Source organism: Osmerus mordax, chromosome 1, assembly GCF_038355195.1.
Source record: "Osmerus mordax isolate fOsmMor3 chromosome 1, fOsmMor3.pri, whole genome shotgun sequence".
In the NCBI taxonomy this organism is placed as follows: domain Eukaryota; kingdom Metazoa; phylum Chordata; class Actinopteri; order Osmeriformes; family Osmeridae; genus Osmerus; species Osmerus mordax.
In genome coordinates this window covers 17,273,737-17,290,457 of record NC_090050.1, presented here as the reverse complement: position 1 = coordinate 17,290,457, position 16,721 = coordinate 17,273,737, and the positions used below count along the sequence as shown (strand labels likewise).

The 16,721-nt window shown below is 49.0% G+C and overlaps 2 protein-coding genes across 16 annotated transcripts in view; one reads left to right on the top strand and one right to left on the bottom strand.

The window, feature by feature from the left end:
• Window positions 1–11,563, top strand: part of LOC136940271 (low-density lipoprotein receptor-related protein 1-like) — a 73,066-nt gene extending 61,503 nt beyond the window's left edge. Inside the window, exons 65-89 of the mRNA XM_067232321.1 lie at window positions 164–283; window positions 432–554; window positions 760–885; window positions 1,003–1,119; window positions 2,649–2,755; window positions 2,849–2,981; window positions 3,109–3,231; window positions 3,343–3,465; window positions 3,960–4,100; window positions 4,228–4,362; window positions 4,475–4,594; window positions 4,753–5,018; window positions 5,147–5,325; window positions 5,435–5,541; window positions 5,673–5,792; window positions 5,993–6,169; window positions 6,327–6,467; window positions 6,584–6,757; window positions 6,868–7,029; window positions 7,233–7,416; window positions 7,569–7,670; window positions 7,786–7,859; window positions 7,993–8,086; window positions 9,470–9,614; window positions 9,694–11,563. Of these exons, the coding sequence (XP_067088422.1) occupies window positions 164–283; window positions 432–554; window positions 760–885; window positions 1,003–1,119; window positions 2,649–2,755; window positions 2,849–2,981; window positions 3,109–3,231; window positions 3,343–3,465; window positions 3,960–4,100; window positions 4,228–4,362; window positions 4,475–4,594; window positions 4,753–5,018; window positions 5,147–5,325; window positions 5,435–5,541; window positions 5,673–5,792; window positions 5,993–6,169; window positions 6,327–6,467; window positions 6,584–6,757; window positions 6,868–7,029; window positions 7,233–7,416; window positions 7,569–7,670; window positions 7,786–7,859; window positions 7,993–8,086; window positions 9,470–9,614; window positions 9,694–9,834 (3,434 nt within the window). The 3' untranslated portion in view covers window positions 9,835–11,563. The remainder of the gene's footprint in view (window positions 1–163; window positions 284–431; window positions 555–759; window positions 886–1,002; window positions 1,120–2,648; window positions 2,756–2,848; window positions 2,982–3,108; window positions 3,232–3,342; window positions 3,466–3,959; window positions 4,101–4,227; window positions 4,363–4,474; window positions 4,595–4,752; window positions 5,019–5,146; window positions 5,326–5,434; window positions 5,542–5,672; window positions 5,793–5,992; window positions 6,170–6,326; window positions 6,468–6,583; window positions 6,758–6,867; window positions 7,030–7,232; window positions 7,417–7,568; window positions 7,671–7,785; window positions 7,860–7,992; window positions 8,087–9,469; window positions 9,615–9,693) is intronic.
• On the bottom strand, window positions 11,459–16,689 carry LOC136938855 (E3 ubiquitin-protein ligase DTX3L-like). Of its 15 annotated transcripts, none has more exons than XM_067231802.1 (10): window positions 16,644–16,689; window positions 16,067–16,146; window positions 15,917–15,937; window positions 15,599–15,643; window positions 15,183–15,320; window positions 14,689–14,980; window positions 14,353–14,489; window positions 12,908–14,221; window positions 12,561–12,778; window positions 11,459–12,375 (listed from the first exon to the last, which is right to left on the bottom strand). In XM_067231802.1, exons 2-10 carry the CDS (start codon window positions 16,100–16,102, stop codon window positions 12,306–12,308), a joined length of 2,271 nt encoding a protein of 756 aa, XP_067087903.1. In that variant the 5' UTR covers window positions 16,103–16,146; window positions 16,644–16,689; the 3' UTR covers window positions 11,459–12,305. The 15 variants fall into 15 exon arrangements, with proteins under 15 accessions (XP_067087903.1, XP_067088017.1, XP_067088075.1 ...); XM_067231916.1 differs by having other exon boundaries at window positions 15,183–15,308; XM_067231974.1 differs by having other exon boundaries at window positions 15,611–15,643.
• Between the last annotated feature and the right edge of the window lie 32 nt (window positions 16,690–16,721).

The window sequence follows — 16,721 nt, the reverse complement described above, 5'->3', positions numbered from 1 at the left end:
CACACACGTGTTCGCCTACACACCTCATGACTTTCCCTCAGGTGTATTTAAAACACACATTGTCTCGTCTTCTTAAGCTTTTCTCTCAATTTTTCTCTCTTTTCTCTCTCACCAACACACACACACACACTCTCTCCCACTGCTATGTGTATCTGTACTGCAGACATCCACGTGTGCCTGCCCAGTCAGTTCAAGTGCACCCACCCCAGCCGGTGTATCCCTGGGATCTTCCGCTGTAACGGTCAGGACAACTGTGGAGAGGGGGAGGACGAGAAGGACTGCCGTGAGTGTGCTGCTCCCCTCACCTCCCTGGGGGGGCGCTGCTAGCTGCATCCAGCTGGTGGCTAACATCAACCACCAGGCTGGCGGTGCTCAGACTGGCTTGTGTCCCGTGTTTGAGCTTTGCTCTTTGCCCGTCTTCTCCTTCACAGCCGAGGTGACCTGCGCTCCGAACCAGTTCCAGTGTGCCATCACCAAGCGCTGCATTCCACGTGTGTGGGTGTGTGACCGGGACAACGACTGCGTGGACGGGTCTGATGAGCCAGCCAACTGCAGTAAGAAGGGCCAGCACATTTGTCTTCTCTCTCTCTCTCTCTAGCCCCCCCCACCCCCACCCCCCTCTGTCCTCCCTTTATCTACTGTCTGTCTTCCATCATGCTCGGGTTTGCATATCTAAATTCCCTCTCTGTTTTGCTTTGGTTTCTCCTCTTTTCTCTCCTCGACCCCCCCCCTCCTCCTCCTCATCTTCCTCCTCCGCAGCCCAGATGACATGTGGCGTAGATGAGTTCCGCTGCAAGGACTCAGGACGATGCATCCCCGCTCGATGGAAATGTGACGGGGAGGACGACTGCGGCGATGCCTCAGACGAGCCCAAAGAGGAGTGTGGTGAGGCTGGAGGGAGGGAGTCTTACAGGATGAAAACATGAGGAGATGGGTACAGTTTGAAGGGCTGAGCAGAAGCATAACCCCTGTGTGTGTGTGTGTGTGTGTGTGTGTCACCAGATGAGAGGACGTGTGAGCCCTACCAGTTCCGCTGCAAGAACAACCGCTGTGTCCCTGGCCGCTGGCACTGTGACTATGACAACGACTGTGGGGACAACTCTGACGAGGACAACTGTGGTGAGTCCCCTCTGTGCTCTGGTGCCCCTGACACACACCCAGACGGCCCTCTGTGCTCTGGTGCCCCTGACACACACCCAGACGGCCCTCTGTGCTCTGGTGCCCCTGACACACACCCAGACTGTGCTCTGGTGCCCCTGACACACACCCAGACTGTGCTCTGGTGCCCCTGACACACACCCAGACTTCCCTCTGTGCTCTGGTGTCCCTGACACACACCCAGACGGCCCTCTGTGCTCTGGTGCCCCTGACACACACCCAGACGGCCCTCTGTGCTCTGGTGCCCCTGACACACACCCAGACTGTGCTCTGGTGCCCCTGACACACACCAAGAATGTGCTCTGGTGCCCCTGACACACACCCAGACGGCCCTCTGTGCTCTGGTGCCCCTGACACACACCCAGACTTCCCTCTGTGCTCTGGTGCCCCTGACACACACCCAGACGGCCCTCTGTGCTCTGGTGTCCCTGACACACACCCAGACGGCCCTCTGTGCTCTGGTGTCCCTGACACACACCCAGACTGTGCTCTGGTGTCCCTGACACACACCCAGACGGCCCTCTGTGCTCTGGTGTCCCTGACACACACCCAGACGGCCCTCTGTGCTCTGGTGCCCCTGACACACACCCAGACGGCCCTCTGTGCTCTGGTGTCCCTGACACACACCCAGACGGCCCTCTGTGCTCTGGTGTCCCTGACACACACCCAGACGGCCCTCTGTGCTCTGGTGTCCCTGACACACACCCAGACGGCCCTCTGTGCTCTGGTGTCCCTGACACACACCCAGACGGCCCTCTCTACAGATAAAGCTCGACCGCATGACTCCATGTGGACAGAGCCAGTCACATTTGACCGTGGAGTTCTCACTGATTGCTGTGTGCGTGTGTGAACAATGTGTATGTACATTACATTACAGCATGGTCAACTGCATGAATGAGGTTTACATTGGTTTGTTCTGTGATCATCTGCACATCTCACATCATCTCATGTTTATTCTGCATTTCACACTTGCCTGTTGGCGTTGGGTAGAGGTAGGTGTCTTCACTATCAGCACAACCATCCACACCCTTACCTACCTGCCTACTGTACCTACCCACCTACCTGCCTACTGTACCTACCCACCTGCCTGCCTACTGTATTTACAGTACCTACCTCCTTCTCTGTCTACCTAACTACCCATCTCCCCACTTCCCTTGCTCCCTATCCTCCTAGTGTACCGAACCACCGACCCACCCCCTCCCTGATCTCTGCATCCCCTCCCTCCCAGTTCTATCCCTCCACCTTTGAGGTGGTCTCCCCCCCCCCCCCCCCAGCTCTCAGCCTTTTGATGTGCCGTGCCCGTCCCTCAGCCATGTGACACTGTGAGCTCAGCCATGTGACACTGTCTGTCCAGACACTGTGACATCTGTTTGTCCTTTCCCTCAGCGACATCCCTCTTCCTTGCTGTTCCCCCTCTCCCCCCCCCCCCACCCCTCCCCTGCGTTAGTTTTCTTTCCGCTGTGTCTGACGTGTCCCCTCCTCGCCCCCAGCGCCCAGGCAGTGTTCGGAGAGCGAGTTCTCCTGTACCAACGGGCGCTGTATCGCTGGGAGGTGGAAGTGTGATGGAGACCATGACTGTGCTGATGGATCAGATGAGGTACAACTACACCAAGAGTCGTCATTCTACCACATCCAGGTCAGGTCACACCGTTCGTTGACGGTTGATTTGGATGCTGTGTGTGTTTTGCAGAACGGCTGTGATGTGAAGTGTGACAGTGATCAGTTCCAGTGTAAGAACGGACACTGCATCCCCATCCGCTGGCGCTGCGACGCCGACGCAGACTGCATGGACGGCAGCGACGAGGAGAAGTGTGACAGTGGAGGTGAAGCTCACACACACACACGTGCACACTTACACACTCGCATACAAAACACAGATGGATAAAGTCATGTTTAATCGTTTCACCTAATAATTGTTTTTTGGTTTTGTTTCCTCTCCCTGTTCCCTAGTGGCGAGACACTGCCCCCTGGATGAGATTCAGTGTAACAACACCCTGTGTAAGCCCCTGGCCTGGAAGTGTGATGGCGAGGACGACTGCGGAGACAACTCTGATGAAAACCCTGAGGAGTGCAGTAAGTCATCCATCATCCTCCATCCGTCCGTGAGGATCATGTGCTGGCTGACTTACACGTCATCCACCATCTCTTATTTCCGTTTTCTCTCTCTCCTCTTTCACCTTTCAGCCAAGTTCCAGTGTCCGCCCATGAGGCAGTTCCGTTGTCATAACGACCGTGTCTGCCTGCCAGCATCCAAGCGCTGTGACGGTGTCAACAACTGTGGGGACAACAGTGACGAGCTCAACTGCAGTGAGTGTTCTTCTGTGAACAGTAGATAGATGTACACCCCCTAAAACTAAGAAGTCAAGTCCCTAGCAGTACATTTAGGTCACGCAAACACTCCCTAGAGTCAGACTAGGACGACCAGGGTTCCTCTGAGGCCCCAGTCCGAGGCCCCAGTCCGAGGCCCCAGTCCGAGGCCCCAGTCCGAGGCCCCAGTCCGAGGCCCCAGTCCGAGGCCCCAGTCCGAGGCCCCAGTCCGAGGCCCCCGTCCGAGGCCCCAGTCCGAGGCCCCAGTCCGAGGCCCCAGTCCGAGGCCCCAGTCCGAGGCCCCAGTCCGAGGCCCCAGTACTGATGCCCCAGTACTGATGCCCCAGTCTGAGGCCCCAGTATTGAGGCCCCAGTCTGAGGCCCCAGTCTGAGGCCCCAGTACTGATGCCCCAGTACTGATGCCCCAGTACTGATGCCCCAGTCTGAGGCCCCAGTCTGAGGCCCCAGTACTGATGCCCCTGGTGTTCCTCCAGAGAGCGCTCCTGCCAGCCCTGTGTGTGAGAAGGATGAGTTCCAGTGCTCCAACGGCCGCTGCATCAGCTCCAACCTGCGCTGTAACTTCTTCAACGACTGCAAGGACCACGGCTCTGACGAGATCAGCTGCAACAAGAAAGGTGTGTGTGTGGTGCCTCAGACGTCCGGAGGTTAGGGTGTGTGTGTGTGTCTGCATGGGTCCGTCTGTGTTTTAGTCCACTAGTCTGTCTAACGTGCGTGTGTGTGTGTGTGTGTGTGTGTGTGCAGATGCTGAACAGGACTGTCGCAGCAACAGGACGGGGTGCGGCGACGGGGACGAGGCTCACTGCGTGGTCAACGGCACCGACGCCTTCTGCTCCTGCAAGCCTGGCTTCCACGCCACCGGACAGAACCGATGTGAAGGTACTGGCCGGCTGAGCCGCGCTCACAACAGCCTCCATGCTACTCTGTGTTCCTGCCGGGACTGTGAGGTTTCGTGGGGGTCTCTAACCTGTGCTCTGGTTCTCCTCCACAGACAAGAATGAGTGCAAGCACTTTGGAGTGTGTTCCCACATCTGCAACAACACCAAGGGCTCCTACATGTGCAGCTGTCACAAGTACTTCACCAGGATCAACAGCACCTGCAAGGCTGACAGTGAGGATAGCTCTCACGCTACATATCCGGATATGGAAGAGTGTGTGTGTAGGTGTCATTCTGTCTGGTTCACCTTCTTGTTTCTCCCTCTCCCCATCCTCTCTCTCTCTCTCTCTCTCTCTCTCTCTCTCTCTCTCTCTCTCTCTCTCTCGTCCCAGACCTCAGACAGGTGCTCTACATCGCCGACGACAACGAGATCCGCAGCCTGGACCCCGGCATGCCCAACTGGCGCTACGAGCAGACGTTCCAGGGCGACGCCAACGTGCGCATCGACGCCGTGGACCTGCACGTCAAGACCAACCGCGTCTTCTGGACCAACTGGCACACGGGCCGCATCTCCTCCTACGAGCTGCCCTCCTCCTCCTCCTCGCCCAACAGCAACCGCAACCGCCGCCAGAGCGACTCCAGAGTCACCAACTTGGAGGTGTGTGTGTGTGTCTGTGTGTGTGTCTGTGTGTGTGTGCACCTGCATGTGTGCCGCGTTGTGCGTCATTCCGTGTCACACACACAGACCAGTTGACCAGCCTGTTGACCTGGAGCGTGTGTGTCCAGATCCCAGGCCTTAAGATGCCGCGCGGCATCGCCGTGGACTGGGTGGCGGGGAACATCTACTGGACTGACTCTGGCAGGGATGTCATCGAGGTGGCCCAGATGAACGGGCGCCACCGCAAGACCCTCATCTCAGGCATGATCGACGAGCCCTACGCCATCGTGGTGGACCCCCAGAGAGGGTGAGTCAGGCTGGGGTGGAAAGGGGGAGGGGGGTCGCTGGGGATGGCAGAGTGTGGAGCTATGCTGCGTGGTGTGTTTGAGTGGTCACCCTGTGTTTGTACCCGTCAGGACCATGTACTGGGCCGACTGGGGAAATCACCCAAAGATTGAGACTGCTGCCATGGACGGGACCATGAGAGAGACTCTGGTACACAAAAACATCCAGTGGCCCACAGGTAACACACACACACACACTCGGATGTACAGGCAACTCAATACACACGTTTGATGTTGGGGTGATGAAGATTTGTTTGACTTTAACTAAAGCCATAGAGTGTCATTTTAATAAAGCTCTCTCTCTCTCCAGGCCTGGCGGTGGACTACTTTAACGAGCGTCTGTATTGGGCTGATGCCAAGCTGTCTGTGATTGGCAGTGTGAGGCTGAACGGGAGTGACCCTGTCATAGCTGTGTCCAGCATTAAGAACAGTTGAGTGGCTCTCTGCGGTCATCTGGCTTTTACAGGACAATACGTGGCCTCACAATCATGTTTGTTTCTGGATAAATACGAGTCATTTTTAAAGAGACTTTTTGGTTTGCGCACCTGGTATCGGTTGGCATAGCTGATAGTTTTAGTTACAAAGTAGACTATCGATGTTTCATTTTTAATGTTATTCATTTTCTCCTAGAGCTCCACCACCCCTTCAGCATAGACGTGTTCGAGGACTACATCTACGGAGTCACCTACATCAACAACTTTGTGTTTCGGGTCAACAAGTTTGGCAAAGGCCCCATGGAGAATCTGACCACTGGCATGAACCACGCCACAGACATTGTGCTCTACCACCGCAACAAACAACCAGAGAGTGAGTACCTGGGGCAGAGCACCACAACACTGACTCATGGAATGGGGATTTGGATCATAAACAGTTTAGTGGATAGACTGAAGCAGACTATTGTGTTACTTCCCTATGTCTCTCATCCCCACTTTTCTCTCTCTCTCTCCCTCCCCCCCCCTCTCAGTGACTAACCCATGTGACAGGAAGAAGTGCGAGTGGCTGTGCCTGCTAAGCCCCAGTGGTCCAGTCTGCACCTGCCCCAATGGTCGCACTCTGGACAACGGCACCTGTGTGGAGGTCCCTACACCCACACTGTCTCCTATAGGTGAGCCAGCTGGCCCTCTACATGTTGTGTTGAGACTAGTCTAGTTCTGTCTCTGGTCTATGAGCCCCTACCTGGGTTGACCACTGACCATCTTCTGTTGCGTGGCCCCTCCCTAGCCCCGCCCAGCGGCCCCTGCAACGTCCAGTGTCTGAACGGAGGCAGCTGCTTCCTGAACGCACGCAAGCAGCCCAAATGTCGCTGTCAGCCCAACTATGGAGGCGACCGCTGTGAGATCGACCAGTGTAGAGACTACTGTCAGAACGGAGGCACCTGCAGTGCGTCACCTACAGGTAAGACCCAGCGCGTTCATCCTTTGTACCTACCCTCACACCTTCTGTCCACCGCCTGTCCTTAGACTCACCATCCGTGAGACTCTGACCACACGTCTGTCTGTCCCCAGGCGCCCCCACCTGCCGCTGTCTGACCGGCTTCACAGGACCCAACTGTAACCTGCACACCTGTAAGAACTACTGTCACAATGCCGGCAACTGCAGCGTCAGCCCCGGCAACCAGCCCACCTGCCACTGTCCGCCTGACTTCATGGGAGATCAGTGCCAATACCGTGAGTTGCCCTGTCGCTCTCTCACCATCACACGCAAACGAGAAGGTCTACTAGCTAGCTCAGATCCTACACTTGGCTGGGTTTGTCCAGTTTAAACTGAGTGTTTCTTGGACAGAAAAGCAGGCTTGTCATAGGTATTCTGTTGGATGTTCCTGTACAGTACTGACGTGTGTGTGTGTGTGTGTGTGTGTGTGTGAGAGCAGGCAGCTGCGAGGGCCACTGCCTCAACGGGGGCACATGTCTGCAGAGTGCCGACGGGTCTCGACAGTGTCGCTGTCTGCCTCAGTACATCGGCAACAACTGTGAGGTGGACAAGTGTCACTACTGTCGTGACGGCAAGTGCATCCCCACCAACACCTTCCAGCCCACTGGAGATGTCACCTGCAAGTGAGTGCATACAAACACACACAGACACAGTTCTTTACAGCAGCATTATACTGTATGTGTTGGCTTATTATCTAATGAAGACACACACACACACACAAACACCCCGTCCATCGATGCTTGTCTCAGCCCTGTATGGCCTGTGTGTCCCATAGTTGTACCAGTGGCAGGGTGCAGCCCAGCTGCTACAACTGTGAGGAGTATTGTGCTAATGGCCAGTGCTCGGTGAACCCTCGCACCCAGCTCCCACAGTGCAGGTGGGTCCACACCACACACACACACGTTTGGCTGTAGTGTGTGTTTTCCCCCCATCACGTTAGCCTCAGACCACCACCTGTGTCTCGTGTGACCGTGCGCGTTGCTTGTGTCCAGGTGTTCATCTGGCTGGGAGGGACATCGTTGTGAAGTGGTGGCCTCCACTTCCGATTCCCCAGAGAGTGGTGGACGTGAGTCGACTCTTCTGCCTTATCATGAACAGTAATTGGGTGTCCTACAATACCGTAAAAAACCCAAAACATAAACGTAATATATGTGCGCGCACACGCCTGTGTGTGTTTTGTCTCGCGTGTGCGCATGCAGGCACGGCCTCCATAGTGATCCCAGTGGTGCTGCTGGTGCTGCTGGTGCTGCTGGCGGGAGGGGCCTTGTTCTGGTACAGGAAGAGGATGAGAGGGTGAGTTCCCTCGGCACACACGGGCATGTGTGGGACTTCCTGCTCTCTCTTGTTGGCCTGTCTTGCTTTACCGGTCTCTCCTTCTCTCTCTTCCGTTCTTCCCGCCTCCTCTCTCCTCCAGGTCTAGCAGGTCGGGCAAAGCCTGCTCCAGGCACTCGCGGTAACAGTTGCCAGGGTTATGGTTTCCTTCCATGCTCTCATGCAAAACATGTACCTTTCCTCCTCCTCTTCTCTCACATTCTCTCTCTCTGGCCCTCTTTCCTCCATCTCTCTCCATTTCCATCTACAGTACATATTTTGCTGGTCGGTGTATAGTGTTTTGTGATCAGTGTCGCTACGATCTCCCCCCCCCTCTCTCTCTCTCTCTCTCCCTCTCTCTCTGTTTCTCTCTCTCTCTCTGTTTCTCTCTCTCTCTCTCTCCCTCTCTCTGTTTCCCTCTCTCTCTCTCTCTCTGTTTCTCTCTCTCTCTCCCTCTCTCTCTCCCTCTGTTTCTCTCTCTCCCTCTCTCTCTGTTTCTCTCTCTCTCCCTCTCTCTCTGTTTCTCTCTCTCTCTCTCTGTTTCTCTCTCTCTCTCTCTCTCTCTCTCTCTCTCAAATGAGCCGCCTCCTGGATCAGCCTGTCCCGCATCCCTGAGCAGGACCCCCCCAGCCCACCCTCCTCTCAGGGGGTGCCAGGGTGGTGATCTATAGTCATAGATCTGTCTGTCTATGGCACGGCAGAGCCAGCCTGTCCACCAACATGCTGTACCGTGCCGTACTGCAGTGTCATAGAGCTCAGGGCTGTGGCGTGTCACATGTTGCTTTCTGTCAGACCGGGAGGCAGTCGCTCCCCCTGCATTATTCCAAGCCATGTTTGGAAAATGCAATATGAAAATCCAACATTGACTAGGATGTAAATGCTGATTATATACAGTATCTATAGATTTACTGTGTTTGTTTTTTTGTATTGCTTGTGTGTGTCAAGTCAGCTTGTGTCTGTGTGTGTGTGTCTAGCTGGATGCTGGGTTTGTTGGGTGCCTGTGCTGTTGCTTGGTTACAGGCTTCCTGGGTGACAGTGATGTGACCAGTTACGCCCCACTCACCTGTGCTGTGTTTGTGTCTCCGGTTCCCAATGTTAGCTTGTCTCAGGAGTGCAGAGGAGACCACAGCCATGACCTTTTCCTTGTGTGTGTGTGTGTGTGTGTGTGTGTGTGTGTGTGTGTGTGTGTGTGTGTGTGTGTGTGTGTGTGTGTGTGTGTGTGTGTGTGTGTGTGTGTGTGTGTGTGTGTGTGTGTGTGTGTGTGTGTGTGTGTGTGTGTGTGTGTGTGTGTGTGTGTGTGTGTGTGTGTGTGTGTGTGTGTGTGTGTGTGTGTGTGTGTGTGTGTGTGTGTGTGCGCGCGCGCAGAGCAAAGGGCTTCCAGCACCAGAGGATGACCAACGGGGCCATGAACGTGGAGATTGGTAACCCGGCCTACAAGATCTATGAGGGCGAGCCGGATGATGATGCTGGGGAGCTGCTAGATGCAGACTTCACACTCGACCCAGACAAGGTAGGACATATACCAGAACACACACACACCCTTCATTTATATTCGGGAATTAAGAGTTTCTACCCTTGTTTCTTACCAGCCAACCAACTTCACAAACCCAGTGTACGCTACTCTGTACATGGGAGCCCACAACAGCCGCAACTCTCTGGCCAGCACGGACGAAAAGAAGGAGCTGCTGTCGCGGGGGGATGAAGAGCCACTGGTTGACCCGCTGACATAGACTGTCCATAGCCTGGGTTATACCATTCGAGACACACCCCTCTTTTTGCCTTTTAAAGAAAAACTGAAAGAAATTCTACAAAAAAAAGCGTGAACACTGTATAAAATGTACAAAAATGAAGGACTACTTTTGTATGTGATTGCAGTATTATATTTTGTTCTTTTCAGATTCTGGTCAAATGAACAAAACATTTTCTATAAGATATTTTTAATTTACTCTTTTGTCCCTTCCCTTTTACCTAAATAGCCACTACCTCTGTGCAAAATGAAATGGAAAGACAATGAAAATTAGATGAAAAGGATCATTATTGGAGCAATTTTAATTTTTTATTTTTGTATGAATTGTATAGAGAAAAACATTGTTCCATTTCACCAGTGCCAACTGTCTGTTGTTTATGTTGTCTTTGAGTGGGGAAAGCAAACTCAAAGTTTTGTAAGTTGGTACCAATGTTGTCTTGATGGCAGTGTGTGAGGCAGGTTTAACATAGCACGGTTTGTGTACAGCACGTGCTAAATGTCAAAACCAGATGGCAACTTCAGTATTTCCACAATGTTCTCAGAGAATTTTTTTCATGAAATGATTGTTTTCTTCCTTGCACAGACTTCATATTTTATGGTGTGTATAAAAGCCGTAAAATGTAAAGCAGGTCAATTTATGTTTGTTTATATAACCTAAAAGTGTTTAGGGCTCATGTGATGTCAAGGTACCATCAACAAGGTGTTTGGGGAGAGATGAGAAATGGTATGTTGATGAAGAGTTACCCATTCCAGGCCTGTCAATGCTGTCATGGCTGGAATGTTGGTGTTTAGGCTGCAGGAGGCCAGAGCAAAGAGACGGATCAGACAAGTGTGAGACAGACAATGGCACCTTTTACTAGCCTAGTGTCACCTATATTATGTACACCCTTTAGGGGACAGTTCAGCTCTTCTCTACAACCGCGCTGATGGGGGGGAGGGTGAAAGGAGTTTGGTCTAGTGTACGTCAGTAATCATTTCAGTCGATTTTTAAGGGCGTGAGATTGCCCATCTCGCCCTGTCGATGCAAAGTACTTCTTCAATCTTCAGGAGGAAGAAGGTTCGTGCTCTTAAAATGTTGTTTTACTTCTCTCTGATGTGCATTTGTTTCCTTTGTTCTTTGCCTTGCGACCTCCCCCCCTCCTCCTCCTCATATCCCTGTCCCCTGTCCCCGTGTCATGCTGTCCCCGTGTCATGCTGTCCCCATGTCATGCTGCTGCTAACGCTGCCGTCCCTGCCGGTCGCCCTGACGTGTCCTTAAGCTCCCCCGCTGGGTCCCAAAATGCTGCTTCTGTCAGAAGGGGTGATCAGCCATATGTTATTAATGCATGTAAAAACAACAAACACACACCTTCAAGTATCTAGAATAACCAATAACAAATCCTTATTTTGCTTCCTGTACCTGTCAGCAAGTGTTATTTTTGATTTCATGCTGTCACATTTGTCTTGTTTTTAATTGAGAAAAGAGATGAGTACAATCATTTGACTTAAAGAGCATTTTTGCTAAATCATACATGCATTTTTTGAAAGGTTGTTTTTTGATTAGTCTTTGTTTTTTAATGAGAAACTACACATAGCTTTTATAGTACACAATGCATGGAGGCTCAGACTTTCTTCTGGAAAGAGAATAATGTTTTAATTTTTGCTGGAGTACTTTACAAACTAAATAACAGATATTGTTATAAATAAAATTTTAAAAACTGTACAGAAAACTACCTGCTGCTTTTGTCTTTTCTTTTCACATGTATTCTAATAGAATGACCATTGTGATAACCAGAGGTGCAACCTGTTCCTTTAGAGAATGCAGTGCTCTTAGACCCAGGAGGCTCTACATACATGCAAAGAAAAAACACAGCCTTCTCTGTAGTTTTTATTGTCATTTTTGTCAACCCAAAACATAATCTGCAGTGAATACAGATTAAAGTGAACATTGTACATGTTGATAACACAAGTTGATGAATCTGAATGCAATCTAATTGGTTATCAGCACCACTTGTTACATATTCTATATATGAAGTATATTCATATGTAATGATATGGTTGGCACGCAGCAACAACTGCAAGGGTAATACAGTTCATGCTTGTTATCTCTCTAGTATACCTCATACAGGGCAGTAGAACCTGGGTGTTGCTGCATCACTAGTCCCTGGAGTCACTGCATTAAGTGCACAACCAGCTTTTCTGGATTTCCCTTACTGTGCATGATAAGCAAAAGAAATTATGATTTAAACATACTTTACATACTATACTTTCCATAGACATTTCCAATTAGAATCAATCTACAGGAGGGCCTTATGATATATATCCACGATTTGTCCCGTAATCATCAAAAACAAAAATACGGATCAAGATTAGAAAGATTAGAAAGCCCTGGTGTGGCATAGGACTGTTCTACACCTTGAATATCGTCCAGCTGCAGGGGGCTACAGGCACAGGTGCTTGATTCTCTAAATGTCTTCATTCGATGCCTTTGGATTTCAGCTCCTCTTTCACTCTGGCCAGATAGCCATCATCTGGATATCCAAACCTGGGGGAATGAAACGGTACAAGCCTGAGTATAGCAGCAGTCTATTGGTTGATAGTTTTTCATGTTTAAAGTCAAATGTTGGAATACTGTATATATGGTACTAAGCTATTAAGAATAAATAAATAAATAGAGCTGATTAATAATGAAATCCTGACTGATATACACAAATATCAATTATCTCATACTGCTGTGGGCCTCCATATGTGTTGGTCTTGTGGTGGATGTCATTCCAGGTCACCATGCCTTCTGCCCCGGTAGTTCTGGATGTCCCAATAGTGAAGATTAGCTTCTGGTCAAACGCTTTCCGTAGCAGCCTCAAGACCTCTTGGCCCTCCTTGTTGTTTGGTAGATATGCTGTTCTGGTAGTCCCAATAAAAGGCTTTCCAGGGTGGGGGTGCCTCTCCTGAATGCAAGAGAAGGCAGAAATAAACATAACAAAGGAATTCTTTCGAAAGGAAGCGGCAATAATGCATGCTTATAGTCTAGTTCTGATGTATTTATACATTATAATGATATAATTATAAACTTTTACCGATTGAATTCCTCCATAAATGTTATAATCAATGACTATGGTGCCACAGTAATTAAATCCAGGTAGTTTTTCATCCGTTGTCCCATCACGCATCATCCCTTCAGGCTGATTGCCTTTCATCTCCCCAAACACATGCTTGCACAAAGGACAGGTAGGACCTAGAGACGCCACTGATCGCTCTAGGCAATCGCTACAAAACTCATGGTTGCATATTAACTTCTTCTTGTTTGTAAATGTGTCCTTGCAAATGGAACACTCTTCATCATCGTTTCCTGTAGCTCCGCCTCCTGCCCTTCCGTCACTAGGTGTTCTAGCTCTGGACCTGTCGTCTCCTGAGTATAGGATCTTCTGCTTGTCCTCTTCCTTGAAAACAGGCCCTCCCATCTTCCTCTCCAACTCAGTGACAGCAGGGCCCAAATGTTGTGGTAGGCCCAACAGTCTCAAGGAGCCAGAGTTCACTTCTGGCCAAACATGAGGGTGCAGAGAGTGGATTTCATCCAGCATGTCCTCTACAGCCGCCTTCCGATCAGAAGCCAGCACGCTGCAGCTCATGGTTGACGTGGCAACCCTCTGGTAGATGTGCATCAGGGCTCCGAGGGCGTGGCTCTCTAGAGAAACGGTCTGTCCAACACTGGGCTCGGCTCTCACTAGGACTTTACCATCAGAGTGCTCACACTTCACTTTCACACCAAATTTATCTTGGATGTCTTTTATGTTCTGATCAAAGGCCCCATTCAACAACTTCCAGAGGCTCAGGGGCATGGAGAGCCCACGGGTTACCAGGGGGTCCTTGATATCCATAGTGATATTCTGTGGCTGATCTTTAGACAGCCAACCAGACGCCCCAGAGGATTCCGGCATATGTATTGAGGAATTATTGCCCATGACATTCTGAACTCGCCTTATGCTCTCGCTAGGCCCAAATATAATGAGCTTATCGGAGGAACGAGACAGCAGCAACCTGGGATCCTTCTTCAGCGCATCACCTAAGTCTTTAGAATCAACTTGATCCAGATTAATACCGTAGCTGTCCAAATCACCTGTATGCTTCTGGACAAGGTCGATGAACTCTTCAAGTGCTTCATTTGTATGTAGATAGTTGCTTGTATCCTTGGCCTCTTCGATGGTCACTTTTACACTTCCCTGAATTTTGACTTGATGTTTTGTCTCTATGCTTTGTAGCTCTTTTTGATATGCCGAGGTCATGTACCAGTAGGTGGTCAGAGGGACACTGCACTCGCTCCCTGCTCGTCCACTTGTCACCATTCCATTAGAACGGTCACTTGGTGCTGCATATGTTTCTTTCTTTGGGATCTGGGGGGTTTCAATGCAAAACTCAAATGTAGATGATGGTTGTCATTCAATTTGATATACAGTAATCATTGTAAGCATTACATTTCTAAACACGTACCCATTAACAGAGCAGTGAATTTGACTATACATACATTCTCAGGAGTTTTTATGTTACGGTCTGATCGTTGAGTCTCTGGTGGTGTCTTCTGAAACAGAACTTTGCAATCTGGAAATTTGCCTTTACTGTCTTCGACACACAGGTCCAATTCTTTTGGTAGGGTATCTAAAGCTTGAAAAATGTGTAAAGAATATGGATTTTATTGTGCTGCTTTTGTAATATTAATGAGATCTAAAATCTGAAACCTGTACTTTTGTATGTTTAGATAAATGCATGTCTTATAATAATTACATTTACACTCTAAGTTGAATGAATCATGAAATTGATTATTAAGCAGCACATCTAAAACTTGACTGTCTTTCCAGTTTACCATATAACAATTCTTCATTCTTCACTGAAGAGGACATCTTCAACAAAAAACTGCCTTCATTGTTCAGAGGTGAACAATCACATGAAATTGTCTTCACAGCACAGTCCTTGTTGAACCATCTCTGTAGGGCTTTTTGAAGTTTTTGGGCTGCTTTTCGTGGTACAGTTTGATTATGCCACTGCACATTGGCATAGATTGTAGCCAAATCAATTTGGGGCTTTTTCTCCGCAGACATATCTGAGGAACCAGTAACATCATTCCGACCATCCACATGTGTCGCTCTAGACTGAGGCTACAAAACCAACAAGAAGAGGTGTCAAATAAAAATGTAATTTAATCCTTATAAAGCTACTTAAATGGGGTAACTTCAATCAGGTTTGATAGTCTATGATTCATTTTAAATATAGCTCTTAATAGTTAATGGATACCAAAAGGGTTATACCCCCGACATGTTTCTCAGATTCTCATTGTAATCAAAAAAGGGATAGACTAACATTTTCCAAGGTTGAGGTGGAGTAGGTGGATGCTGAAAGCAGATTTACGTCAGTAGTCCTGTGGTGATCTGATGTTGCATCTGTCAGTCCAGTCGGGGCAGTAGAAGCATGCTGCCCTGTAAGGTTCTGTGGGGGAGCCTTCAGGAGATTAGCAGTCTATCACTTTAATGTCTACCTTGCTAAAAGACATCAGAACTTTACAGAGATCAACTCTGTGACTCCATTGAGATGACCATCCTTTTGATAATAATATTGGAGTTGGTTTGGTGCATGTATGAAACAAACATATATGGCAGTACTTTAACTTTCTGATTGTGAACAATCTATAATCTATAGTTACTATAGTAACTATGAGTTACTATAGTTACTATGAGAATATCATGATGAATTTCTAACGTAGAACGTATGTCTCTTACTGATGGAGTCACTTCAGTCATGGAAGACATCATTTCAGCCTCTGTCTGGAGGAGAACAAGAGGTTAATGGCTACCAGCAACTCCGGTGTCTAATGAGATAACCATACTGTACATCTTAAAATGATAATGCAGCGAACCTACATTATCTCTATTAACAAACAACATTGGTAGTGGATCTTTACTTGAATATTGAACATGTCATGTAAAGAACCATCATGTAGGCCTAATGTTGTTTCAAAAGAAATATATGAGGCAAGTAACTCCCTAACAGTAATTAACTTTCCTGAAACTTAGACCTGTTACACTCAAGAAACTTACTGTAGTGTTTGATGGATCAACCTAGGAGAGCCATTATGGATCCATGCAGGAATCAATGTGGACACAGATTATTAAATCAAAATACAAATTGTAATATATGATTTTCACTCAATTTATCTGGTTTTATTTCTGAATGCTCAATGAACTCACCTCCATGGGAGTCACCTGGTCTGGTATGCCAGCCATTTCACTTTTTACCAAGTATCAGTTCAGTTGTCCAGCTCCAGAGACTTTATAGAAAATGACGTAGTTATTTATGTAGGGTTCGTTCACGCTTGAACTGAACGTAGCGTCTATAGCCAAGACGCCACATTCAGACTTTTTATTTTATAAAAAAATGTACTAGCTCAAACCCTGGGCCTGGTTCCACTGGTTAACTGGTGCACCACAACACGGAAGGCAACACTTTCACTTTCATTTCACGAATTATTGGCAAATGAAAACAGTGATGCTAAACTTTTACCTAACAATAAGAATCCATAAGTAGTCGGCTATATATCACATTTGTACATAACATGCGTGACTAAAGACCTAACTACGTTTAAAAAAATATCGAAATTCGAAAAAGAAGTAATTAGCCTACAACGACATGAGCTCACTTCAATCGCAAAACCTAGATTGACGATTTATTTGAATGACAAATTTACCTTAATTGTTGTCCAAATACTATTGTGAATGACTTAAATACTGTACTAGTCTTGTTGGAATTGTTCCATTAGCAACTTACTTGAGGCGCAGCGTTGTCCTACTCTGGGCAGCTTGGTAGGCTCATGAAACGAAAGTAATAATCAGGCACTGTCTTAAA